We start from the raw sequence: 27,668 nt of genomic DNA on the forward strand, positions 1-27,668 counted from the left end.
CCCTTCCCCTCGTTCCTCACTTGACAAGTACAAAGGTCTCAGGTCACTCCCGTAAGGGACCTCACACTTTTCTCTGTGCTTATGGAATGATTTATCATAGCACGTTTACATTTCTTTTCTAGCCATTGGCTGCAAAAAACAAAACTGCCTTATACATAATCCTCTATGTTCCTTTCTCACTCAAATATACTGTAGAAATCCCTTCACGGCAATTTCTGTAAGCTAATGCAGCCTTTTAAAAGCTGAGAATATTCCACAGTGAGGATCATACAGCAATGTGTTCAATCATTTCCTTATTGACAACATTCACTTTTTGCTCCTAGGCTTTTGCCCTGGTGAACAGCACTGCCGTAAACATGTGTTTATTTATATCTGTAACCAAAAGGAGTGCTTTTATTTTTAGGAGAGTGGCGGGAGTGGGACTGCAGGGTCAAAAATTAAAAATATTTTCGATTCTGACAGATGTCATCAGCCTGCTTATCCACAGGGCTGTGACAATTCACATCTCTACCAGCCCTTTCCCCACGTCCCCGGCAGAAGACATCACTGCTCTTTTTAACTTTCCTCGGTTGGATGGGTACAAAGTGATAACTTACTGATACTTTAATAGTTCTGCTTCCCTGATGAGGGTAATGTGAGTGTCAATCCTTGGTCTTTGAGAGTGGATTCTTTGCGAACTGTGTTCTGTCAATCGGTCAGAGACCTTTGATTCCTGTATTAAAGATAACCTATTTCTCTTACTAGCATTTCAAATATTTCTCCCAAATTCATCATTTGTCTTTGCCTTTGTGTTACCTTTTATCATGAAACTTTCCTACAGTTTTCATTTCATGGGTTATGTCCCTTTCCCTTTTTATGGCCTGTGGGTTTTCTATTTTATGGGAGTTAAGCAGGGGGTCTCCTCTGGCCCTAGGTGGTTCATCTGGTCTCCCAGATTTTATTCCCAGGTCCTTATCATTTTATTTTTTACCTTTAGCTCTTTATTCCACCCGAAATTTGCTTTCATCTTGTGTATAGTGTGAGGTAGGGGCTCCACTTTATTTTCTTGCATATGGATAGAGCTATGCCAGCATAAATCCCCTCAAATCACTGTGTTAATTAGGGAAATTGTAAATGTACAATGCATGAACATACTCATTCTTTGAACATTTATCCCATAGCTATTTACTGAGCACCAACCACGTGCCATGCGTGTTCCAATGCTGGAACACACGAGGGAACAAAACAGAGCTCCCTGCCTGCCTACATCTCACATAAGACAATGAACATAATTAATAAACTAGCTGGTGTGTTACAAGGCGTAAGTGCTGTGTTAAAAGAAATGGGACCAGGATCCCAGTGGATGAAGCTCCTCACTGTCCTTTGCCATGTCCCCTCGTCCCGCCCAAATGAAGTGGACCACTAATCATACTAGCAACTGATGGCACATGGCCTAAAGCTGGGTTCTTTCTGATGCCTGGCAATCCTTTAATTCCTCTCTGATCAGCCGCCTAACTAAGTCCCAAACGACGGGAGTGCACTGCATAGGAACCAGCCCGACAGCCTTCCACGCAGCCAAGCCCGCTTTCCCTCCGAAATGAGCCGCTGGAGAAGTCTTCATCCCACTCTCTGTCTTACAAAAAAGGTAAGTCATCCACACTTACACCCTGGCTTCCTCCTGCTCCAGCTTGACATCATCGCCTGGCCTCCCGTGTCCCTCCTCCGGCCTCCCCTCTTCTGCGCTCTCTACTACATCACAACTGTGGCTCCAGCATCAGACAAATATCTTCCCTGACTTCAGAAACTCCTGGAAATATTTTGCTTGCCTTCTCCCTAAGATAATTTTTTAAAACCAGGTACTCATTTGCACCTTCCTGAATAAATACATAAAATGCTTCAATCGCTGCAAAAGATGTAATTTCTGGAGTATTGTAAATATTGATATTTTAAAATAAACTCTTCCATTGCCATTTAATGTTGCCAATGGAATCTTAGAACTCTGGCAATTTAAAACCCACCATTATTCACTTAAAAAATACATGAACAAGTTCTTCTTTGATACTCGAAATTTTAATATCATTCCTTTTCACCTTGGACTTCTATTTCCGTTCCCACTTTACCCACAGAATTTTATCCTAATAGAACATATTTTTGTGCTCAGATGCCTTTTACTGATCACCTCATCTACCACTCTGCCACAGAAATGTGCATGTAAATGGAAAGATTAATTTTGCTTTCATTTCTAATAACCACAGGGCTCTAAGAGTTACTTTTCTGCCTGGTTTAAGTCATCCTTAGTTATTACTATTGTGGAATGAAAAATAATTATTCAAGATGGGAAACCAAAAACCTGGAGGAAGTGAATCTCTTACAAGGATGGATAAGGACTTTTCCCCCAATTAGTTCACTTATCTGAGAGTGAATATTCTTATCTCTTGAGTGAGACAGGGTTCAGAATAAATTCTATTCCTACTTTTCATTTTTATAAATATAACCATTGGGAGAGCTCATTTGCATAGATCTGGAGATGGGCTGGCGGGAGCTTTGTTATGGAATCATCCCTCTATTCTGTGAACTTCTGAATTACAATGCTGCAAAAGCACATGGTTAACATATCATCAAAAGCTGTTTTTAATGACCTATTAGCTGACAACTTAATTAGGTTCTCTTTCAATTTTGTTGAAAGTCAGGTATTCCAAATATCTGACTTCCGAAGGAATTCACCATCCAGACCCCTGAGCCATGCACTTATGGTCCCCATCCCTGCCACAGTCTAGCTTGTGTCTTTGTTTCATGACCCCAAGGGCATTTTATACCTCAGAGAAACACTCCATAGTAAGGCAAGATGGGCAGGAGGTGCCTGTTCTTTATTTTCAATAGTGGGAGACCCAGGAGCTAAGGAACAGCACTGCTGGGACCGCAAGCGTCCAGCGCCCTCGATGATGCGTTTTATGAAGGAGAACAGTTGGACGAAGACTTGGAAACAGGACCCACAAATTCATCTGTGTTGTGCCTTCTGGGAAAGCCACTCATACCCTCTGGGCATGGGTGTTCCAGCCTGAAGACCACAAAGCCTTCCCATCCCTTTGTTGTTCAGTCGCGAAGTCATGTCTAACTCTCTGCGACACCATGAACTGCAGCATGCCAGGCTCCTCTGTCCACCACTATCTCCTGGAGTTTGCTCAAACTCATGTCCATTGAGTGATGCCGTTGAGTGATCCAACCATCTCAAACTCTGTTGTCCCCTTCTCTTCCTGCCCTCAATCTTTCCCAGCATCAGGGTCTTTTCCAGTGAGTCAGTTCTTCACATCAGGTGACCAAAGTTCTGGAGCTTCAGCATCAGTCCTTCCAATGAATATTCAGAGTTGATTTCCTTTAGGATTGACTGGTTTGATCTCCTTGCTGTCCAACGGACTCTCGTGAGTCTTCTACAGCACCACAATCAATTGTTCGGCGCTCAGCTTTCTTTATGGTCCAATTCTCACATCTGTATGTGACTGCTGGAAAAACCATAGCTTTGAGTATGTGGACCTTTGTCAGCAAAGTGATGTCTCTGCTTTTTAACGTGCTGTCTAGGTTGGCCATGGCTTTTCTTCCAAGGAGCAAGCGTCTCTTAATTTCATGGCTGCAGTCACCACCCGCAGTGATTTTGGAGCCCAAGAAAATGAAGTCTGTCACTGCTTCCACTTTTTCCCCTTCTATTGGCCACGAAGTGATGGGACCAGATGCCATGATCTTCATTTTTTGAATGTTGAGTTTTAAGCCAGCTTTTTCACTCTCCTCTTTCACGTCCTCCTTTAAGACGGTCACTGCACCAGACGTCCTAGGCGGCTCTCAGCCCATCATGAGTGTGACTCTCTGTGAACCCAAGCCGTTGTCTGCTCCTCTGTGGCATCTAATTCTTTTCCCCTTGAAATGGGCAGCAGCTGGTAGACATTTCTGTGCCTCTCCCCTACTTTCTGGGGCGCAGAGAAGCCAGTGCTTCCCACTGAAAAGTTCTCTCCGCACCGAACAACTTTTGAGAAACAGTACTGACAACCAACAGCCAGACTGCATTCATAAGCAGTACTCTGTTCTCCCATTTAGAAAAAATTAATCAAAGACAAATACATTGTGGGAACATAGTTTATGACCAAAGGTAGCATTTCAAACCATTGGAAAGGGATTAGGTAAGTGGAGTGGAGACAACTGGCTTCCTGACTAGAAGAAAAAACAAAAAATCTTCACATATCTCACCTCAAAATAAATTATGGATGAATAAAACTTTAGACATAAATAATGAAATCACACTAGGATTAGGGAAAAAAAGCACAGTTTTTTCCCCCTCCCCCAGCCCCTCTTCCTTCCTTTCTATAAACAATGTTGAGCTGAGGAACTGGCTACTCTGAGACCCTCTGGGACTTCAAAGATTCCTTCCAGAAGCTACCTGGTCAGTTACACCAAACATATTGAATATGCACAATACTATAATCTTTAGTATAATGTGCAATCAACCATAACCTTTTGGTGTAAATTTTCTGGAAAAAAAATTTGTAGATTTGCCTTGACATTGTTTGGTGATAAGAAATATTTAATTTGTGATTGGTTTTTAATCTTGCAACTACATTTCTTCATAAGAACTCTTCTGAGATGGGAAAAATCTCTGCTACAAATTGTTTTCAAAGGTATTAAATGTTGTGAACACATTTAATTATTAATGAAGTGGGTATAATGTTATTCTGGGAGACAGTTAAACATTTAATTATTTACATTTTGTAATTTTCAAATAAAGACATCAAAGATATATTTTTGGAAAAAGCAAGTTGCTAAACAATGTACTTCTATACTGTCTGAAAAAAACTTTTTTAACAATGAGGAAGCATTTATTCCATAATTAAGGCTCTGTGTACATGCGTTTGACTACATGCGCATGAACTGAAAGGGATAAGCTGCGTTTTTTGGCTATGCTGTGTGGCTTGTGGGATCTCAGTTCCCCAACCAGGGATCGAACCTGGGCCCTCTGCAGGGAAAGTGTGGAGTCCTAACCACTGGACCTCCAGGGTGGTCCCGAGCTGTTGACTCTTGAGAGAGAATTATGGAAACTTTCACTCTTTCAGCTTTTTTTCTTCTTGAATTATGTTGATGCAACTTCAGAAGCTCATTGGAAAGTGAAAACCCGCATTGCCATGTTAACTTTCTCCACCAGCTCAAAGCACAGAAATGATGGCTGACACGGGCTGTCCAACCTTCTCATGGGTACAATTTCTGTTAGATTTTTTAAACTTTGGTATATTAATTTTTAAAATCGTCTTTAAAAAGTTTACATATGCACATAGGTCGGAAGGTTGAAGAGTTCTTAAAAACTCACTTTTAAAAAGCTCCCCACCATCCTTCAACTTGCTCCCAGAGGCAGTCACTTCCCATCCTTCTAGCTGATTCTTTTGTCATTCACCTTCATACCTCTCTGTAACAAAATGACACTGCTACTCCCTGAGTTTTCAGTTTAAACATTATCTACTGACTTCCTACAGCTGGAGGTGAGGACCATCTCTTCCTCATCCATCCACATCTTGTCCAAATCCCTGATTCTTCCCAGTTTGTAATTCTGGTTGGGTTAATAATGGGTGTTTTCGTTATGGGATTATGAAATACCGTTTAAAACTGAATCATGTAGCACACTTATAAGTACTTTTCTATGCCTGTAAACACTTTTCGATTTCCCTGGAGGTTGTTTTCTTTTCTTTTGCTTATTGGTGTTTAGTCGCTCAGTTGTGTCTGACTCTTTGGCAACCCCATGGACTGCAGCCCGCCAGGCTCCTCTGTCCGTGGGATTTCCCAAGCAAGAACACTGGAGTGAGTTGTCATTTCCTTCTCCTGGGGATCTTCCTGACCCAGGGATCAAACCCAAGTCTCCTACATTGCAGGCAGATTCCTTACCACTGAGCCACTGATGAAGCCCCTTCTTTTGATTAACCTGTTAATTACCACTCAGTCGGCTCCAAAGTCTCCCCCGACCCTTCCTAAAACTCTCCTCTCAAAATATCCAAGCATAATGGGTATTTCTCAGGTTTACCGACTTGAAAATTTTTCTTCAAATTCATGCTCCAGTCTGGACTTGTGCCTCCAGATCCACAATGTCTTTTGGGGATCCCCTTTGGGATTCCTTCACCTGTCTTGTGTTGGAGCTCCTTACACCTCTTCCTTGGTTTATTTCCTCACTTGGCAAAGTACGTGCCTCAGCTTGAGGAAGGGAGTGTGGCAGACCTTGAACATCTCAATATCTTGATTTCATTCTCATATCTAATTAGATGATTCTGGTTAGATATCAAATTCAACAAGGTTGGAAAATACTTTCCAATTTTATAATGTTTAGTTCAGTTCAGTTCAGTTGCTCAGTCATGTCCAACTCTTTGCGACCCCAGGAATCGCAGCACACCAGGCCTCCCTGTCCATCATCAACTCTCGGAGTTCACTCTGAGTCAGTGATGCCATGCAACCATTTTATCCTCTGTCGTCCCCTTTTTCTCCTGCCCCCAATCCTTCCCAGGATCAGAGTCTTTTCCAATGAGTCAACTCTTTACATCAGGTGGCCAAAGTACTGGAGTTTCAGCTTTAGCCATCATTCATTCCAAAGAAATCCCAGGGCTGATCTCCTTCAGAATGGACTGGTTGGATCTCCTTGAGAGTCCAAGGGACTCTCAAAAGTCTTCTCCAACACCACAGTGCAAAAGTATCAATTCTTCGGCACTCAGCTTTCTTCACAGTCCAACTCTCACATCCATACACGACCACTGGAAAAACCATAGCTTTGACTAGACGGACCTTAGTTGGCAAAGTAATGTCTCTGCTTTTGAATATGCTGTCTAGGTTGGTCATAAGTTTCCTTCCAAGGAGTAAGCATCTTTTAATTTCATGGCTGCAGTCACCATCTGCAGTGATTTTGGAGCCCCCCAAAATAAAGTCTGACACTGTTTCCACTGTTTCCCCATCTATTTCCCATGAAGTGATGGGACCAGACGCCATGATGTTCGTTTTCTGAATGTTGAGCTTTAAGCCAACTTTTTCACTCTCCTCTTTTACTTTCATCAAGAGGTTTTTTAGTTCCTCTTCACTTTCTGCCATAAGGGTGGGGTCATCTGCATATCTGAGGTTATTGATATTTCTCCCGGCAATCTTGATTCCAGCTTGTGGTTCTTCCAGCCCAGCGTTTCTCATGATGTACTCTGCATAGAAGTTAAATAAGCAGGGTGACAATATACAGCCTTGACGTACTCCTTTTCCTATTTGGAACCAGTCTGTTGTTCCATGTCCAGTTCTAACTGTTGCTTCCTGACCTGCATACAGATTTCTCAAGAGGCAGGTCAGGTGGTCTGGTATTCCCATCTCTTGAAGAATTTCCACAGTTTCTTGTGATCCACACAGTCAAAGGCTTTGGCATAGTCAATAAAGCAGAAATAGATGTTTTTCTGGAACTCTCTTGCTTTTTCTCTGATCCAGCGGATGTTGGCAATTTGATCTCTGGTTCCTCTGCCTTTTCTAAAACCAGCTTGAACATCAGGAAGTTCACGGTTCATGTATTGCTGAAGCCTGGCTTGGAGAATTTTGAGCATTCCTTTACTAGCGTGTGATGAGATGAGTGCCATTGTGCGGTAGTTTGAGCATTCTTTGGCATTGCCTTTCTGTGGGATTGGAATGAAAACTGACCTTTTCCAGTCCTGTGGCCACTGCTGAGTTTTCCAAACTTGCTGGCATATTGAGTGCAGCACTTTCACAGCATCATCTTTCAGGATTTAAAATAGCTCAACTGGAATGCCATCACCTCCACTAGCTTTGTTCGTAGTGATGCTTTCTAAGGCCCACTTGACTTCACATTCTAGGATGTCTGGCTCTAGGTGAGTGATTACACCATCGTGATTATCTGGGTCGTGAAGCTCTTTTTTGTACAGCTCTTCTAGGTATTCTTGTCACCTCTTCTTAATATCTTCTGTTTCTGTTAGGTCCATACCATTTCTGTCCTTTATTGAGCCCATCTTTGTATGAAATGTTCCCTTGGTATCTCCAATTTTCTTGAAGAGATCTCTAGTCTTTCCCATTCTGTTGTTTTCCTCTATTTCTTTGCATTGATCGCTGAAGAAGGCTTTCGTATCTCTTCTTGCTATTCTTTGGAACTCTGCATTCAAATGCTTATATCTTTCCTTTTCTCCTTTGCTTTTCGCTTCTCTTCTTTTCACAGCTATTTGTAAGGCCTCCTCAGACAGCCATTTTGCTTTTTTGCATTTTTTTTAAATGTAAAGAACTTTAAAGGCATTGCTCTGCTGTCTTGTAGTTTTCAATACTGCTGAAATGTCCAAAGTCATTCTAATTCTCGTTCCTTTGTATGAATGTGGATTTTCTCCCAGAAGTTTATCAGATCTCCTGGGTCCTCAGCTGTTTTGCAAATCCTTGCTCAAGTATTTAAGGCGACATCAATTTTTACCCATTGTTCTGGACAGTTGGTGGCTCTTCAACCTGGAGAGTTATGTCTTTAAGTGCTGGGAGTTTTCCCTGAGATCTTTCATCACTAATTCTCTCCTCCCTGAAAATCTGCTATTCTTTTTTTCTGATTTATCTATTATCTGGATGGTGAACTTCCATCTTTTGATTTTCTTATTCTCTATTTTCATTTCTGTTGTTTTGTTCTATTTTCCCGGGTCATATACTCAATTTTATTAAACACTGCTCAGTTCAGTTCATTCACTTAGTTGTGTCCGACTCTTTGTGACCCCATGAATCACAGCACGCCAGGCTCCCCTGTCCATCACCAATTCCCAGAGCTTGCTCAAACTCATGTCCATAGAGTTGGTGATGTCATCCAACGATCTCATCCTGTGTCGTCCCCTTCTCCTCTTGCCTTCAATCTTTCCCAGCATCAGGGTCTTTTCCAATGAGTTGGCTCTTCCCATCAGGTGGCTAAGGTATTGGAGTTTCAGCTTCAGAATCAGTACTTCCAATGAATATTCAGGACTGATTTCCTTTAGGATGGACTGGTTGGATCTCCTTGCAGTCCAAGGGACTCTCAAGAGTCTTCTCCAACACCCCAGTTGAAAAGCATCAGTTCTTCAGCACTCAGCTTTCTTTATAGTCCAACTCTCGATGACTACTGGAAAAACTACAGTTTTGACTAAATGGACCTTTGTTGGCAAAGTAATGTCTCTGCTTTTTAATATGCTGTCTAGGTTGGTCACTGGAGAAGGCAATAGCACCCCACTCCAGTACTCTTGCCTGGAAAATCCCATGGATGGAGGAGCCTGGTAGGCTGCATTTCGTGGGGTCGCGAAGAGTTGGACACAACTGAGAGACTTCACTTTCACTTTTCATTTTCATGCATTGGAGAAGGAAATGGCAACCCACTCCAGTGTTCTTGCCTGGAGAATCCCAAGGACGGTGGAGCCTGGTGGGCTGCCGTCTATGGGGTCGCACAGAGTTGGACATGACTGAAGCTACTTAGCAGCAGCAGCAGCAGCAGGTTGGTCACAGCTTCTCTTCCAAGGAGCAAGCGTCTTTTAATTTCATGGCTGAAGTTACCATCTGCAGTGATTTTATAGCCCAAGAAAATAAGTTTGGTTCTCGGTTATCCATTTATATTAAAAGCTGAGTACTCAAAAGTGAATTGCAAGTCTGGTGCATCCAGGTAGGGTGTGGTTTCCCAGCAGGATGGTTTGGCTAGGTCATTTCACTGGGAAATCTTTTGGGCTGGCCCTGACAGTCTCCAGATAAGAGTTTCCCAGTACCCTGCCCTGAGGGTTAAACCTGGATGTGAGCATAATCTTGGGAGTCAGGTTAGGGAAGAAAGCTGGAGATTTCAAGATCTGTCTGTAAGCTTCACTCATTCCCTTGTTTTCAACATGGTACCCATCCTCTCAATTGTGCCTGGTGTCCATGTCCAGAGATGCTTCTGTCTTCAGAGAATAAGCCGTGGTCACCCAGCAGGGTTGGGTGAGGCCATGGAGGGAAGTGGCAGTGTTTAATGGACTCTCAAGATGCTTGACTAGTGCTCTGCTTTTAGCCTCACTTTTACCCCCATTTCCAAAGCTACCTGGTATCTCTGGTGCTGCTAGCTGCCGGGTCTTGAGCAGGGTTGGGCTAGACTGCAGATTGGGTTTCCTCCCAGCTTCCTTGACACCAGTTTTGGATTCAGCTTTCTAAATCAGTGACCGCTTAGCCATCTGCTCTTAGCCTTCCAAAACTCAGCTGCTGCCGTCTCCTCGTCCATTCCTTTAAAAAGTCCCTTCACTCTTGTTTTAGGAGGAGGGGGGGAGGTGGGAGTAAGTACATGTTCAATCTGCCACCTTTAACTTGGAGTTTTTCTTTTTTAAAAAATTATTCTTAGTGAATAAGAAGTGATATACGCTCACTTTAGAAAACTCTAGAAAGCATAGTGAAATATGATTTGGTTTATATTTCCACCCAGTTTTTCCCCTATCTTTTGTCGACATCATTGACTTCCTACTGCATTTACATTATCTGCTTCTTTTTTGGCCATGCCTCCCGGCTGCTGGGATCTTGGTTCCCCCAGCAGGGATCGAACCTGGAGTCTCGGCAGTGAAAGCACAGAGTCCTAACCGCTGGACTTCCAGGGAATTCCCTACATCATCCATTTCTATATCCACATCTCATATCAACTGGCTTCAAACAGGCGTGGGCAATCCTCATCTTAAGCAAACAAGGCTCCTTACCCCACCCACCCCGCCAGCTGCTCTGCACTCACAGCTACACTGGGATAACCTCCACTTCCTCATCATCTGTCTACCTTTCAGCCCACTCTACAGGCCTCTACCCTGGCCACACCACCAGTGCTTCTCTTGCTAAGACCACTGATGTTGCTAATGTGCAAATCCAGCGGACACTTGGCAGTCTTTGCCTTGAAAGTGAAAGTCGCTCAGTCATGTCCGACTCTTTGCAACCCCATGGCCTATTTAGTCCATGGAAGTCTCTAGGCCAGACTACTGGAGTGGGTACCCTTTCCCTTCTCCAGGGGATCTTCCCAACCCAGGGATCGAACCCAGGTCCCCTGCATTGCAGGTAGATTCTTTACCAGCTGAGGCACACAGGAAGCCCAGGAATACTGGAGTGCGTAGCAGATTCTCACTTACTGAGCTATCAGGGAAGCCCATAAGGAAGGAAGGAAGGAAGGCTTTGTCTTACTAAACCACAATGCAGCGTCAACACTGTTCACCCTGCTCCCTCCCCAGGGAAACACTCTTCTCTTGAACGTTGACGCACTATCCTAATTTCTGACTACCTTTCTGGCCACTCTTCCTATTTCCTGTGATTCCTCTGGTTTCTTCTTTTCCCAAACCCTACAACAGTGGTTTTCCACCTTGGGCTGCACATGAGAATCACCTTGGAAGCTTTTTGAAAAATGCTAACACCTGGGCCCCACCCGGCCCACTATATTCCAAATCTGCTCTGAAAGTCAGGACTCTGGGGGCACACCCTGTGTTCCTCCTCTCCCCCCGTCCAGGCCGGGAAAGACGATCCTGTCCACACGATCGAGGCCCCCAGGTCCATCTCTAGCTCAGGTTCCTGCTGGGAGCCCCAGTCTCCGTCACTCAGTACCAGCTCCTGGACATGTCCTGAGATCTCACACCTAACGTGTTCTGTCTTTCCTCCGGGTCAGAGCCTCCCATTGTCCTGCCCCTTCACTCGTGTCATGACCTGGGAGTCATCCTCAGGAGCCCCTGTCCTCGTACTCAACACCCACCAGCCACACTTCACGGACATCCATGTCCGTCCCAGCCTCCTGGCTTCCGGTCCTTCTTCCACATGAGGAGTTCTCCTCCAGGAACTCCCACTTGTGTTTCCACTAAAAATCCCACCTCCGCTGAGGCTTCTGCCAACCACACGGGCTCAGTAAGGCCTTCACCACTGTATGTCCCAGAGCCCCAGAGCCTCTCTGCACCGCACTGCCATAGTGGCCGACTGTATTTTTCTATACATGGGGCGTTTAGATTGTTAACACCATTCTCTTGACATAGTACATGGTACAAAAAGTATTGGATGAACTAAATAATAAACAGACAAGTGAAAATACGGTGCAAAAATGCTTCACATGATTTCAGTGGCTGTATGACCGTCTATCGTGGTGTAATATAATATTTGTTCATCCTTATTTTTAAAAGATTTTTTTTGACGTGGACTATTTTAAAAGTCTTCTTTGAATTTGTTACAATACTGCTTCTCTTTTAGGTCTTGGTTTTTTGGCTGTGAGGCATGTGGGAATCTTAGCTCCCCAACTAGGAATCAAACCCACACTCCCTGCACTGGAAGGCGAAGTCTTAACCACTGGACCGCCATGGAGGTCCCCTGATATTTGTATATCTTAGTCCATATTCTGGGATATTTTTCTAGGCTACAGACTCTCAGAAAGGAAATTATCAGGTTAAGTAAATGTATATTTTAAATATTTATTATATTTAAATATTTTAAATATTCATTTATAAACATATTTTAAGTCCAAAAAATATCAAACTGCTTTGTAAGAAAGCTGAAGCCACATACAATATCTGAGAACCTGGATTTCAGCCATGGCTTCTGGTGTGTTTGCTTCACTCTGCTAATCTGTCAGGCAACAGTGGTCTCTGGCTCCCCCGGCCCCCATTCACCCTTACAGGGCTGTGAACAGGAGCCCCAGCTTGGGGGAACTTGAGCAGGGTCAATATGAGTCACCTTCAGGCCTCCTTGCCCTTAGGAATCCGAACTATAAATGACAGCTTATGGATTGCATTTATTCAACCAATTCATAAAATGGTGATGTTCGGTGTATTCAGAACCATGACAGTTCTGTCTTCAAGCTGTTTCCTCCTTGGTATCACACTTTCAGGTCTAGCCCAGGGCTGGCCTTGTGGCCGCCCTTCTGAGGGAGAGGACACGTGAATAAGAGGTAACTGCTGGCATGTTTGGGGTTCTGATAACTGAACTCATAGGACAAGCCTGCAGCCCCGAGGCCAGGGCCCCACACACAGGGGTGCCCTGTGGGCAGTGCTTCCTGTTCTGCTCCTGTCCTCCACTCCAGTCGGGCTCCTGGTGGCTGAAGACGGTTAGTGGAACAAATGGCACATTCCAGCCACACAAGGCAGCCTCTGTGAGGCCACCGCTGCCCACAGACGCTCCGGCTTGGATGCCCTTGTGCCAGAACCAACCCCACCTGGGGCCGAGCCAGTTGAGGTTAGTTATTTGCTCTTGATTCTGGCCCCACTCAGTGGGAGGCCCACCTGTGATGAGGGTGTGAACAGGCCGATCGTGGACAGGGTCCATGTGCCCGTCCCAGCACTTCTAAAGAAGATGCTAGAAAGGCAGCACCCGGACTACAAAACCCCACGGAGACATCAACGGCGTTCTAGGATCTTTACTGCAGACCGCCTCTCCCCTCTCGTCTTCTGCCTCCCAAGTCCTCGTTCTGATTTCCCCTCTTTTGCATCTCCCCATTGCAGTGACACTGGTTTTGGATGCGGCCACTCAAACCTTTGACATCCAGACTTATTTTCCTCCAAACAAATGTCCCACCTTGTCCCCAAACCCCTCTCTCACCTCATCTACTTTTAAATCCATCTTTCTGCCTGCCAGAATGAACTCAGGACTAGCCCCTTCCCTCCATTTAAATCTCTAGGCAAATCTCTAGAAAGTATCGATGCTTTAGGGTTTCTCTGAAACACGCCAGCATTTATTTTTCCTCGGGGTCCCGCCTCTTCCTGAAGTTACTTCAGCTCTTACTCCACGTGGCCACCTCCTACTGGTCCCAGAGCCAGGGACATTCCTTCATACAAGACCCGGCTTTTGACCCCAGTGGGCTCTTCAGCCAGATTATCCTCCTTTTGCAAAAGACAGGATCACTAATGACATCTGGCTACAAAAGACAAGGACTGCCCCCACAGAAGACCTTCAGGTGAGTGACACAAGCCCAAGAGCAATGCCGAAGAAGGGGCTCCGAAACCACCTGTACCCCAAGAACACCGCAGTGCCAGTGTGGGGGCTTCTGAGTGACCTCTGTGTAATGAACTGCTCCCCATGAGGATAGACAGTGCCTGGCGGCCCAGGCTGCTGGCCCCTGCAGGTCGGCACACTGGGCCCTGGCTCTCAGCACCCGTCCTGTTTCACAGATGAGAAAGCAGACCTCCAGAAGGCTAAGCAACTGAAACCATGGCAAGGACGCATCAAGGCCAGGGTTCAGGGGCAGGCTCTGCTCCCGAGCTCACGGTGGTCCTGCCTACACCTCCCTGCCGCCGCCACCTCGCCGCCTCGTCTGGACCCCGCCCGCACACTGGAGGACGTTCAGGTCAAGTCCCTCCACTCACCGGCCGCAGGCCCAGGGACGTGGCCCTTCTCTGGGGAGCTCGAGGCTGCACCAGCGTCAGCATCCTGACAAGGGAACGCCTTTCTGTCAGTTCTGGTTTTGTTTCCGGTAGAGAGTGAGGTGACGCTCAGTCAGGTCAAAAGCTCCCCGAGACCACAGTGTTCCTAGTTCCGCCACCGGGGCTGCTGGTGACCCGGAGGCCCCAGGGCCTCTGGGCCGCCCTCCTGCACTGGCCTGCTGACATAGCCCGCGGGGGTCTCCTGTGGGCCACACACCCCACGCCGGGCCTCCCGGGCGCCAAGGCCACTATCGCCTGCAGCCACTCACCAGCACTGGGATCAGCAGGCGCCTCGCCCTCCTCAGAGTCATCCTGCTCCTGCATGGCCGGCCTCTCCCCTCGTTCCATCTGTGACATGAGGTCTGGTTTGGAAATTGCATAGTCTGGGCAGGAGGAAGAAAAGAAGATATTCTATGGGGTGAGGTCGCACTGGATGCTACAAAACTGTCACCTGTGTGCATGTGACACCAGGAGCAGCTGCCCTACTTGAGGCCGGAGTGCTGCAAACAGAAGGGCCAAGTTTCCAGCGCTTCTCCTCAGGGCATGCTGAGTGTGCACATGTGCACGCATGTGTGTGTGTGCGTGTGTGTGTGTGCTGAACCCATCTCAGGTCCTCCTGGCGGGACCAGCAATGGGGCGCACTTGCCGACCGATGGAAACCGGCCCTTGGTCATCTGTGGCTCTCAGGTGGCCAATGCCTGCTCGGATTTTCATGACAAAGGCAGAAGACATATAAAGTTTTATAAATGAAAAAACTGACCTTAATAAAATCTAGAGGTCATGAAATAAAACACTGACAGGTTTTTTTTCATTACAAAAAGTTTCAAGTTCTTTGGAAATAAAGTCAAAAGATAATGAAACTTGAAGAAAATAGTATCTCACATACATTAGTAAAATATAAGGCCAAGGGTTAACATCCACAATTATATATATATATAAAATCTCTGCTAAGTCACTTTAACTCAGATGACCATTATATCTACTACTGTGGGCAGGAATACCTCAGAAGGAATGGAGTAGCCATCATGGTCAACAGAAGAGTCCGAAATGCAGTACTTGGATGCAATCTCAAAAACGACAGAATGATCTCTGTTCGTTTCCAAGGCAAACCATTCAATATCACAGTAATCCAAGTCTATGCCCCAACCAGTAATGCTGAAGAAGCTGAAGTTGAATGGTTCTATGAAGACCTACAAGACCTTTTAGAACTAACACCCAAAAAAGATGTCCTTTTCATTATAGGGGACTGGAATGCAAAAGTAGGAAGCCAAGAAACACCTGGAGTAACAGGCAAATTTGGCCTTGGAATACGGAATGAAGCAGGGCAAAGACTAATAGAGTTTTGCCAAGAAAATGCACTGGTCATAGCAAACACCCTTTTTCAACAACACAAGAGAAGACTCTACACATGGACATTACCAGATGGTCAACACCGAAATCAGACTGATTATATTCTTTGCAGCCAAAGATGGAGAAGCTCTATACAGTCAACAAAAACAAGACCAGGAGCTGACTGTGGCTCAGATCATGAACTCCTTATTACCAAATTCAGATTGAAATTGAAGAAAGTAGGGAAAACTGCTAGACCATTCAGGTATGACCTAAATCAAATCCCTTATGATCATACAGTGGAAGTGAGAAATAGATTTAAGGGACTACATCTGATAGATAGAATGCCTGATGAACTATGGAATGAGGTTCGTGACACTGTACAGGAGACGGGGATCAAGACCATCCCCATGGAAAAGAAATGCAAAAAAGCAAAATGGCTGTCTGGGGAGGCTTACAAATAGCTGTGAAAAGAAGAGAAGCAGAAAGCCAAGGAGAAAAGGAAAGATAAAAGCATCTGAATGCAGAGTTCCAAAGAAAAGCAAGAAGAGATAAGAAAGCCTTCCTCAGCGATCAGTGCAAAGAAATAGAGGAAAAGAACAGAATGGGAAAGACTAGAGATCTCTTCAAGAAAATGAGAGATACCAAGGGAACACTTCATGCAAAGATGGGCTCAATAAAGGACAGAAATGGTATGGACCTAACAGAAGCAGAAGGTATTAAGAAGAGGTGGCAAGAATACCTAGAAGAGCTGTACAAAAAGGATCTTCACGACCCGGATAATCACGATGGTGTGATCACTCATCTAGAGCCAGACATCCTAGAATGTGAAGTCAAGTGGGCCTTAGAAAGCATCACTACGAACAAAGCTAGTGGAGGTGATGGCATTCCAGTTGAGCTGTTCCAAATCCTGAAAGATGATGCTGTGAAAGTGCTGCACTCAATATGCCAGCAAATTTGGAAAACTCAGCAGTGGCCACAGGACTGGAAAAGGTCAGTTTTCATTCCAACCCCAAAGAAAGGCAATGCCAAAGAATGCTCAAACTACTGCACAATTGCACTCATCTCACACGCTAGTAAAGGAATGCTCAAAATTCTCCAACCAGGCTTCAGCAATCCATGAACCGTGAACTTCCTGATGTTCTAGCTGGTTTTCGAAAAGGCAGAAGAACCAGAGATCAAATTGCCAACATCCACTGGATTAGGGAAAAAGCAAGAGAGTTCCAGAAAAACATCTATATCTGCTTTATTGACTGTGCCAAAGCCTTTGACTGTGTGGATCACAAGAAACTATGGAAATTCTTCAAGAGATGGGAATACCAGACCACCTGACCTGCCTCTTGAGAAATCTGTATGCAGGTCAGGAAGCAACAGTTAGAACTGGACATGGAACAACAGACTGGTTCCAAATAGGAAAAGGAGTACGTCAAGGGTGTCTATTGTCACCCTGCTTATTTAACTTCTATGCAGAGTACATCATGAGAAACGCTGGGCTGGAAGAAACACAAGTTGGAATCAAGATTGCCGAGAGAAATATCAATAACCTCAGATATGCAGATGACACCACCCTTATGGCAGAAAGTGAAGAGGAACTAAAAAGCCTCTTGATGAAAGTAAAAGAGGAGAGTAAAAAAGTTGGCTTAAAGCTCAACATTCAGAAAACGAAGATCATGGTATCTGGTCCCATCACTCCATGGGAAATAGATGGAGAAACAGTGGAAACAGTGTCAGACTTTATTTTGGGGGGCTCCAAAATCACTGCAGATGGTGACTGCAGCCAGGAAATTAAAAGATGCTTACTCCTTGGAAGAAAAGTTATGACCAACCTAGACAGCATATTCAAAAGCAGAGACATTACTTTGCCAACTAAGGTCCGTCTAGTCAAGGCTATGGTTTTTCCAGTAGTCATGTATGGATGTGAGAGTTGAACTGTGAAGAAAGCTGAGTGCCGAAGAATTGATGCTTTTGAACTGTGGTGTTGGAGAAGACTCTTGAGAGTCCCTTGGACTGCAAGGAGATCCAACCAGTCCATTCTGAAGGAGATCAACCCTGGGATTTCTTTGGAAGAAATGATGCTAAAGCTGAAACTCCAGTACTTTGGCCACCTCATGTGAAGAGTTGACTCACTGGTAAAAGACTCTGATGCTGGGAGGGATTTGGGGCAGGAGGAGAAGGGGACGAAAGAAGATGATGGCTGGATGACATCATTGCCTCTATGGACGTGAGTCTGAGTGAACTCCGGGAGTTGGTGATGGACAGGGAGGCCTGGCATGCTGCGATTCATGGGGTCGCAAATAGTCGGACACGACTGAGCGACTGAACTGAACTCAACTGAACTGAAGTCACTTCAGTCGTGTTCGACTCTGTGCAACCCCATAGACGGCAGCCTACCAGGCTCCCTCGTCCTCGGGATTCTCCAGGCAAGAACACTGGAGTGGGTTGCCATTTCCTTCTCCAATGCATGAAAGTGAAAAGTGAAAGTAAAGTCACTCAGTCATGTCCGACTCTGTGCAACCCCATGGACTGCAGCCCACCAGGCTCCGCCGTCCATGGGATTTTCCAGGCAAGAGTCCTGGAGTGGGGTGCCATTGCCTTCTCCGATATAACCTCTACGGGTACTGAAATAAAAATATCAAAGTTACGTATAGGTAATTCATAAACACATAAAAAGATGCACAAGTTCCCATACCGATACAAGTCAGTATCATATTTTGTTCATCAGAAAAGACAAATCTTTACAATAGGAGAACCTTGGTTGGGCTAAGGGTGTGGAGATGGCGCTGTCACACTGCTAGGTGAACACACACAGCCCTGGGGACGGCCCATGGAAGCGCCTGTGACGCTGTACACAAGCACCTTTCCTTGGCAAGCCCACCTCCCCGAATCCATCCTGTTGAAATACTCTCAGAAGTGCACAAACACAGAGAGAGCCCGACTGCAACCTTCTGCAGCAGTGAGAAGACAGATCCAGGCTGCCGCTCATCAATAGTTCAATATCAACAGCACAATGGTTCACCAGCAACACCGCACTGCCCTTCAAGCGGGCCTGTGGGCTGACACAGGAGCTGTCTCTCACTACCGTTGGTAAAATAAGTGAGGGATCCCATTTGTGCAAACCACAAACCACACGTGCATGAGTGCACAAAATGATGAGAAACAGTATAGGCCCCAGGGTCCACGGTGGTTCCCTTGGGGGAGCGGCACTGACTAGAGGGTGGCGGCTGATCATTATCATACAAACCTAAATTGTTGCCTTCACACAAGGATGCACATACTTGAAAAAGAAAAGTGGGGAAAAAAAAGGTACCCCATGGAGAGGTATAGATGGATAAAAGTAACAGTTCCAGCAAGGATTAAATTTTCTATGCAACAGCATATTTAATGTTTTTCTAATTTTGTATGTGTGCATTTGTGTGTGGGTGTGGGCGTGTGTCCGAAGAGTTCCCCACATCAGAGAAAAGGACACATATAATTGTAAAGCTTATCTTCCTAAGTCTTCATCCTCAAATACTCTTATTAACAAAGATAACAAGAATACACAGATTTGGGGGGAGGAGAGATCTCGGTGAAATTGTGACCTCCCGGTGGGGACCTAGGATGTTCCTTTAACCCCCGGGGTCACACCTCATCTCTGCACAAGGGGGACAAGAGCTCTCAATCAACGGCTGTATTCAGGGCTGTCCTAACTCCCGAGCAGGAAGGATGTGCTGTTTAAGTGCCATTCTCACAAGGCACCTCACACTTTGTTCAGTAAGGGTCTGCTGGACAAACTAATTTTAAGGTTTATATATATACGTATACACACACCGCTGATGTCCAAATTTGTCCCCCGACCCCTGTGGCTTCTCCACAGTGTGGTTTCTCTGTTTACAAACTGTGCTGATCTACGCTGCACTGGTGTGTATGGGTATATGGGTGCCTGTTATTTTTTGTTGGGCTCTTAAAAATTACTTCTGGGCGTTCAGAGGCCCCAAAGGTTCCTAACGAGCCCCCAGCAGGCTAGCAGGAAGCCGTGGGCAGACAGCCGTCTTCTTACCCATGGAAACCAGAGACTCGTAGTTGCCGCGCATCACATTCTTGTACAGCTCCTTCTGCCACTCAGACAGGTTCCCCCACTCCTGCTCCGAGAAATGGACGGCCACGTCGTCGAACGTCACAGGGACCTGAAACCACACAACTGCTCAGTGTGGACCCACTGGAAGGCGTCATAGGGCCTGGGGCTGCCAGATCCCAAAGCCAAGAACAGCTCCGGCCCCCTGGGCTTGGGTCAAAACTCTCAGGCCTGGAGCAGAAAAGGCCCAGCTATGAGTTTTCACCAGGGACCTCTCTAGAAATCAGAAGGCTTCAGCCACTGTCGTGGCCTGAGACAGTCAGGGCCCCAGGCTGTCTGGTCCCCTTCTCCTCTGACAGGATAACCCTGCTGCTGTAAAGCGTGGTCTGCAGACCAGCAATGGCACCACCAGAGAACATGCTGGAAATGCAGACTCTCGGGCCCTACGCCAGACCAGCTGATTCAGACTCGGCATTTAGTAAGATCCCCAGGTGATTCAGCCACTTACCCTGGTGGCTCAGATGGCAAAGAATCTGCCTGCAATGCAGGAGACCTGGGTTCGATCCCTGGCTCGGGAAGATCCCCTGGAGAAGGGAATGGCAACCCACTCCAGTATTCTTGTCTGGAGAATCCCATGGACAGAGGAGGCCCAGGAGGCCATAGTCCATGGGGTCGTAAAGAGCTGGACATGACTGAGTGACTAAGACACACACTTCCAGGTGATTCATGTACACAACACAGTCCATGCATTGTCCCCAGTCCCCACACCGGCCCTGCCTTGAGGCTGCACAGAGAGGCAGTAGCATAAAAAAAAACAACAAAAACCAGAAAGAAAACCAGTCCACGTTCAAGTGCTCTCTTCTGGGAAACAATATTAAAACCTAACTGTCCTCTGGTGTTTTCGAACATCTCTGAAAATCACATTTGTACTGGCATTAACATGACTTATAAGTTAACTGATACAAATGTTGCACACAACAGGGCCCTGTAACATTTCACAAAGTCTTCCCTCCACCCTGACGGGAAACCACACTGGTCCACACTTGTCCACAGCTCAACCACTTGGCCTTCAACGTGTCTTTTATCCCCAGACGTCACGACTGAACTTCCTTCTACCCTGACAGCTCCCGTCACTAGGACGTCTCTCTGATCTATAACCTATGCTTTACATCAACAGGAGGAATCATTTGGTCTGGGTGTGTCGTGTTCTTAGTGGAGTTGGGGACCAGACATCATCAGATTCTTTTCCTTCTTACCCACGGCTTTCCCTTTCTTTGATACTAAATTCCTAAAATCCATTCCAGTCCTGGTCACTCCTTGGGAAGCCTCAGCTGGGATAAGGTTACCTTGGGAACTTCCCCATTGCTGCCCGGAGGCAGTCGCAGGATCCAGAAGTTTCTGTTCTTCAGCAGGTTCTCCATGTTCTCCAGCCGCCTCTGCAGCAGCCCATACTCCTGCAGCAGGGTCCCCAGCACGACCCACTTGCTCTCCAGGTGATTGGCAAACTCCACTGCCGTCTTCTCGCAGTCAGCTATCTTCTTCTCATTCGTGCCAGTCCTGCCCTCCAGTGTCAAGAGCCGCATGGCTTGGGCCTCCAGTTTCCTCTCCACCGCTTGGACGGCAGCCCACACGGCCAAGCGGGTGATCTCCGCCGTTGGGAGTGGGGTGTCCTTCTGGGCCGCAGCAGAGATCTGGAAGGGGGTGTCCTTTTGGGAAACCGGGCTCTGGAGCAGGGGGTCCATGTCGGTCTCGGGCACGGTGGGGGACAGGGTCAGGGGGTCTCTCTCAGGAACTTCGGGGGAGTGGAGCGGGGCTTCTTGATGGTGGGTGGAGTGGGAGAGAAGGGACATCTCTTGTTCAGCAGTGGTGGGGGGCGGATATGGGGGCTCTTCTGGGGAAGTCAAGGGGCCCTGGATCCGAGTCTCTTGCTCGGAAGCGCCAGGATACAGGAGTGAGGGTCCCTTCTGGAGCACGGGTGGCATTCGGCCAGAAGTCTCTTGCTTGGGGGCGCCGGGAGTCTGGGGTAGGCAGCCTTGCCGGGAGATAGCGGGAGACAAAGAAGGGAGTTCTTTGGGGGGAAGCACGTGGGATTGGAACAGAGTTTCTCGAGGGAGTCCGGCCGGGGCCTGACGCGGAGTTTCTTCCTGCAGGACGTTGGGGAATGACAGAGGGGAGGAGCGTTGGGTCTCCATGTCCAACTGCTGGACCTGTGTTCAAGGAGAGAAAGGACAGTGTTGAAGGCCAAGAGTCTCCAGTAGGCAAATCAATTCCGAAGATAAACACCCACATTAAAGGGGCTTCAGGCTTTGTAACAATACGATACGCTCCATGGACATGAGTCTCTTCTTGAGACCCTCATGCTGATCTACGTGTGGATGATACAACTACATTAACAACAGATAAAAGATGGTAACACCACCTCTGCTTCCATAGAGCCGTCTCCTTTTCACAACACACACTATGCAGGAGGCATCCTGCGAGTAGAGGTGTGGGAGAGGAAAAAGGATACTGGCCTTGAACTGGCACATTTGGTTTTCAGCCCCTGTCTATACCAACGCTGTCTGGGTTTCCCTGGCCCGGCTATTTGACTTCTGTGTTCTCAGAGCCCTCAGCCATTAGAAAGGGTCATCATATCTCACCCGCCTGCTACCTCACTGAGTTCTTCAAGCAGTGAGCACTAGATATAGAGTAAAGCTCTGAAAAGCAACAGAGCAGGCTCTTGTCAACGCCGGGCAGCCGAAAACTGCCAGCAAGGCGGGGCTGGTTCTGCAAAGGAACTTGCCTCCAAGGTGAACTCGACATCCAGCCCCACTGCTGCTTCTATTTGTATCATCAGGCAGTCATGGCACCCATGTCCTTTCCCTTGTTTTGTCCAACGGTAAGGACACACAATTACCTTAAGCTTCCCAGACCTTTTGATAATAGCTGAGTTGTTGACTTAATAACATTTCTCAGAGTTGATACAGTATAGGTGTGCCTTTGAAACACTGTGGACCCAGCCCCTGCTGGAGAGGCTGAATGGGCTACTGGGCACGCGGGCTGGCTCCTGTGACATGCAGAGAAGACACTGACACAGGTGTGGGCATGGCAATTCAGAGCCAAGGTTCCCAGGCAGAGGGTCCCCAGCGGTAGGTGGACCCTGGCTGGTGGGGTCCTCCCCATGGTTCATGAGGTGGGAAGGAGGAAAAACGGAGGCCTGGCAGGATGGGAAACGGAGCTGAAGTCAGCCAGTTCCGTGACCTGTGTCGTGGTTGGTAGGGACTGGAGCCAAAATAAAGATCCTTCAATTACTTGAAGGGGGTTTCAATTATTCACACTCTCCCCCATTCCCTGCCTTGCTATGTCCATGTTCAAGGAAAGCGTGTATCATCATGGAGGTGAAACCAAGGTCTTCTGAGTGACCAGCGCTGTTTCTATCTATCCAGACAATCAATATGTTTATTGGAACTGAAAAGAATTTCTTCTTTATCTATGTTTGTCAAGCACACTCTTCTTTCAATGAATCTGCTGAAAGGCCAGTTATTATGTGCCAGATAGAAGTTATCTTTAAAGTAACTGAAATTCCTTTTTTCTTCATTTGAAAATTAGCATATCCCTGGTGTCCAGTCTGAAACACAGTATGTGCTCAACACATGTCTGCTGAATGAAAAGTATAAATGACAGGGTTACAAAATGTTACTAGAGTTAACAATGAGGGGGTTTCTGTAATAGCTCAGTTGGTAAGGAATCCACCTGCAATGCAGGAGACCCCAGTTTGATTCCTGGGTCGGGAAGACCCCTTGGAGAAGGGATAGGCTACCCACTACTGTATTCTTGGGCTTCCCTTGCAGCTCAGCTGGTAAAGAAACCGCCCACAAAATGGGAGACCTGGGTTCGATCCCTGGGTTGGGAAGATCCCCTGGAGAATGGAAAGGCTACCGACTCCAGTGTTCTGGCCTGGAGAATTCCATGGACTGTACAGTATAAAGTAGGAAAAACAGAGTTAATAATGAAGTTCTTTGAATCATCAAAGATGATTCATCTAAACCTATTTACACTTTCTAATGCTTTCTTTCATTTGTTCATTCATTCATGTGTAGTGTAACTGAGACAGCATCAGGCTTTTAAGACAAGGACTGAAGATTTAAGACCTTGTTCAGGCAAAAGGTTTCTGAGGTAGTACAATCCAACAGCTTCGCAGGGAACCAGATGTGATGGCTAATTAGTCAGGTAAAAGCTGACAATTATTTGGCCTTTATTGTGTGCCATGAACTGTGTTTTACAGGGTTTATCTAATTTATTCTTCACAAAACCCTATGTTGCTGCTAAGCTGCTAAGTCACTTCAGTCATGTCTGACTCTGTGTGACCCCATAGACGGCAGCCCACCAGGGTCCCCCATCCCTGGGATTCTCCAGGCAAGAACACTGGAGTGGGGTGCCATTGCCTTCTCCGACAAAACCCTATAAACAGGGACAATTAGAATTCTTATCCGCACTTAGCACAGGACGGCGTGGAGGTTTGGAGAAGCTAAGGAACTGGCCCAAGGTCACACAGCCGTCTGGCTCCAAAGTCTGAGTTGCAGGCTAAGCTGTAGGTTGCCTCTGGGCCTCATGTACCAACTGAGACAGCTGGTCAGTGTGTGTTCTGAATCCTTTTTACCTCTAAAATTTGAAGGCTTGGAGATTAAACAAAGACTTGTGGGAAGGCCCTGCCCATGGACATTCCGATTTAATGGTGGGGTCAGGGACCCCTTCAAAAAGCTCCTCTTTTGAGGATTCTCCCCCTCAAAAACACACATGAGCACATACCCAAAATTCAGCAAGCACTCTCAAGGGCATCACAGACCCCTGAACCCGAAGGCTCATCAACAACTAAGCCACCTCTCAACTCTTCACAGGCGAGGGAGTGACTAGACAACCATCTGAGATAGGAGTCTCAGACACAGGGAAAGTGAGGAGCCTAACACAACACAATAGGTACAGGTATGGCCCTGTCCTCACGGGGGTTTAGGGTATTTGCCTACAACTAGTAGGAAAAAGGGAAAATCCCCAGGGGCAAAGTGAGTCTCTCAGGTGTGATCCAGGGGTTTAACTGGGAACAATGAAGAAAAGCTTCAGGACAGTATATAAAGCCATTAGAGCAAGGCATCTTTACTAAGTAGTCTAATCAGAGCTCAAAGGAAAATACCAGTTATTTGCTCTCTATTATTAGAGTGTCTCTATCCATTTCCGGATTCTGAGCACTGTAGAGCCATGAGGGGCCACAGAAGCACATCCTCTCCACTGCCCCCAAATAAAAGCCCCGGGCTCTGTTTTCATCAGTCCCAGTAAACCTGTGGCTTGCTATTACGCTAAGCAAAAAGAAATGGCCAAAGGGGGAAACGGAGCTTGTAAATATGATATGTAAGATTAACAAGCTTACATTTTCAAACTGTTAGGGACAGGGAGAGAATTCCTCTGGTTCTTATTTCATAGGATTTAACCCCACCCTCCCAACCCCATGTATCCTAAACGGATGGGGTCTCCAGGATTCATTCATTAGAAAAATTCATCATACCTATCTTATAAAGCCGTGCCATTGTCTCCTATGACCCAATGTGGTTCACCCAGAATTATATACTATTCAAGAGTCCTGGAGACCTAGGCACTTAACAACCATTTTGTTTTATTTTTCATAGCGTCGCTTTTATTATCATTATTATTATTTTAAGACCTGAGGCTCTTCAGAAAAGCCCTATATCCCGACCCCTTCCTGTACCCAACAGGAAACTGAGGCTCAGGGCTCTGCCTCCCATGCAGCAATCCTCCTCCCAGCACGACTACTGCATTTTAAAGAGCAGGTCTGCGGGGAGCTCTGGAGACTGATTTTTAAGAACGGCCCCCTGATAGGGGCACACCAACCCCCAAACCCTTAGTAGCTCGCTTCCCCAGACCCCAACCGTCCGGACACCCAGAGTTCGACCGGGCCTCCGGACGCAGGGAGGCTGGAGGCCGAGGCGCCCGAGCCCGAGGGTCACCTGCTCCCCACGCCGGAGACGCTCGGGTGGGCGCTGCCCGGCCTCCCCCCCGGCCATCACCTCCCCCCGCCCTCGACGGGCCGCGGCCCCAGCGCGCCGGCCCAGGCCCCCGCCCCAGAGGAGGCCGCCGCCAGGGCCGCCCCCTCCCCGTCCAGGCCCGCGGCGGCCCGGAGGCAGGTATTTCTGCGGACGCGGGCGCCGAGCCACGGATGACTCGCTACGTGACCTTGGGGGCAGGCAGGGCCGGTCGCCGCCAGAAGTCCGTGCCTCAGTGTCTCCGCTCTGCGAAATGGGGAGAGCCGCGTCAGCGCCGCGCTCCGGCCGCGGGAGGCTCGGCGGGGCCGAGCTCTGCGGAAAACGTGCGGCGGCAACCCCGACGGACGCGGCGCCGGCTCCGCAGGGAACGAGGCGCGCCGCCTCGGCGCCCGCCTCCGGGCCCGCGTGCGTGCCAGGCCCCGGGCGTCCCCGCAGGCGCGCCCGGACGGCCGCCGGCTTCCCGGCCCGGCTCCGCGCCCGCAGCCGCCCCCCTAGCCCCCCGCCTTCCCGAGCAGGGGCGCGCGAGCCCTCCTGGCCCCCCGCCCCCACGTCGCGGCGCTTCCGTCCCTTACCGAGACCCCAGGCCGGGCCGCCGAGCCCGGGACGCGCAGGCCGTCCCCAGGGCCCCGAGTCCGCGCGTCCGTGCGAGCGCGGGCCGCCCTCGCCGGAGCCGGGGCCGCCTCGGCCATGGCCCTGCGCTGTCCGGCCCGGAGCCGGAGTCGCCGCCGCCGCCGCCGCCGCCGCCGCGCGGCCCCACGCAGGCCGGACCCCCCCACCCCACCCCCCGGCCTCTCCGCAGGCGGCGCCCGCCCGGCCCGGCCTTCCCCGCCCGAGCTCTCGCGGCCGTCGGGCCCGGCCTGCTCGGGGCGGGCGGGGACGGAGCGGCCGAGCCCGGCGGCGGCGTCGGAGCGGGGCGCGCGGCGGTGCGGGTGGCCCCGGCGGGCTGCGCCCCGGCCGCGAGCTGGGCCCCGGCCCTCAGCACCGGCCCGCGCGCGCGCGGCCCCTCAGCGGCCGCGGCTGCGACCCCCCGGCTCCGGCCCCGGCCCCGGGCTGCGAGCTGCGCTGCCGTCCCGGCGCCTCTTCAGCAGGGGAGCTGCACAGCAGCTGCCATGTTGATACAAACTGCATCCTGGGAGGCATGTCCCTCTCAGGCCGTTTAAAGAGAAACACTCCGAGGCTCGTCGGAGGCTGCAGGAACCCAGACAGCTCCATCTACAGCCGGTAGGAGCGAACAGTGTCGAGCGAGCAGCCGGGGCGGCGACGGACACGCCCTGAGCCCCGGGGCCAGCCCGTCGTGCCGCCCGGGCCGAACCGCTCGGGCCTCCCGCCTCCCCGACCCCCGTGGGCCGCCCCCTCGCCCCCCGGCCTCTCACCTGGGGTCCTCGCCTTGCCGGCCACCCTAGGGCGAGACCCGGAGGCGGGAGAGCGGAGGAGGAATAACCGCGCGCGGCCGAGAGGCGACGTGCTGGGGTCTGGAGGCGGCTTGATTGGCTCCGACAGCCTTCCTCCCGCCGGGTCCCCCCCGGCTCCTCTCAAACCCAGAACCCGGGTCGTTCCCTTTTCAAAAACCTGCGCCTCACAAAGGGATCTGAGAAGCCCGTCACACCAAAGAAAAAAAAAAAAGCCCGGAGTTCATGTGACCGGGCTCTGTGCAGCCGGGGTTCCCGGGGAGCCAGGGGGTTGGGTGCTTTTTTTGTGAGACGCGTCTGGGGTGTTTGTTTTCGACCTGAAAGGACGGAATGCGGAGGGAGGATCGAGAGGGCCTGGGGGCTGGCGGGCGGCGGCGGGGGGCCCGAGCCGGCGTCTGGGAGGAAACTGAGGCCGGGTGGCGGGACGTGACTTGTTTACCTCCAGGGCCTCTTTCCGTCCCTGGGAGGAATGCTCTTTCGAAGGGTGGGGGAGAGCGAT

The 27,668-nt window shown here is 48.6% G+C and overlaps 2 protein-coding genes across 2 annotated transcripts in view; one reads left to right on the forward strand and one right to left on the reverse strand.

Moving 5' to 3' along the window:
• The window catches only part of ZNF777 (zinc finger protein 777), a 32,078-nt gene extending 5,677 nt beyond the window's left edge, over positions 1–26,401 (reverse strand). Inside the window, exons 1-4 of the mRNA XM_068973017.1 lie at positions 26,333–26,401; positions 21,075–21,935; positions 19,714–19,840; positions 14,618–14,731 (exon numbers count right to left, since the gene is read on the reverse strand). Coding sequence (XP_068829118.1) covers positions 14,618–14,731; positions 19,714–19,840; positions 21,075–21,920 — 1,087 coding nt within the window. The 5' untranslated portion in view covers positions 21,921–21,935; positions 26,333–26,401. The remainder of the gene's footprint in view (positions 1–14,617; positions 14,732–19,713; positions 19,841–21,074; positions 21,936–26,332) is intronic.
• On the forward strand, positions 22,813–26,985 carry LOC138079764 (basic salivary proline-rich protein 1-like). The gene is made up of 3 exons (XM_068972447.1): positions 22,813–22,856; positions 25,597–26,521; positions 26,560–26,985. Exons 1-3 carry the CDS (start codon positions 22,813–22,815, stop codon positions 26,983–26,985), a joined length of 1,395 nt encoding a protein of 464 aa, XP_068828548.1.
• The last annotated feature ends 683 nt before the right edge of the window (positions 26,986–27,668 follow it).

The sequence above is a fragment of the Capricornis sumatraensis genome, chromosome 5, assembly GCF_032405125.1.
Source record: "Capricornis sumatraensis isolate serow.1 chromosome 5, serow.2, whole genome shotgun sequence".
NCBI classification, from domain to species: Eukaryota; Metazoa; Chordata; class Mammalia; order Artiodactyla; family Bovidae; genus Capricornis; species Capricornis sumatraensis.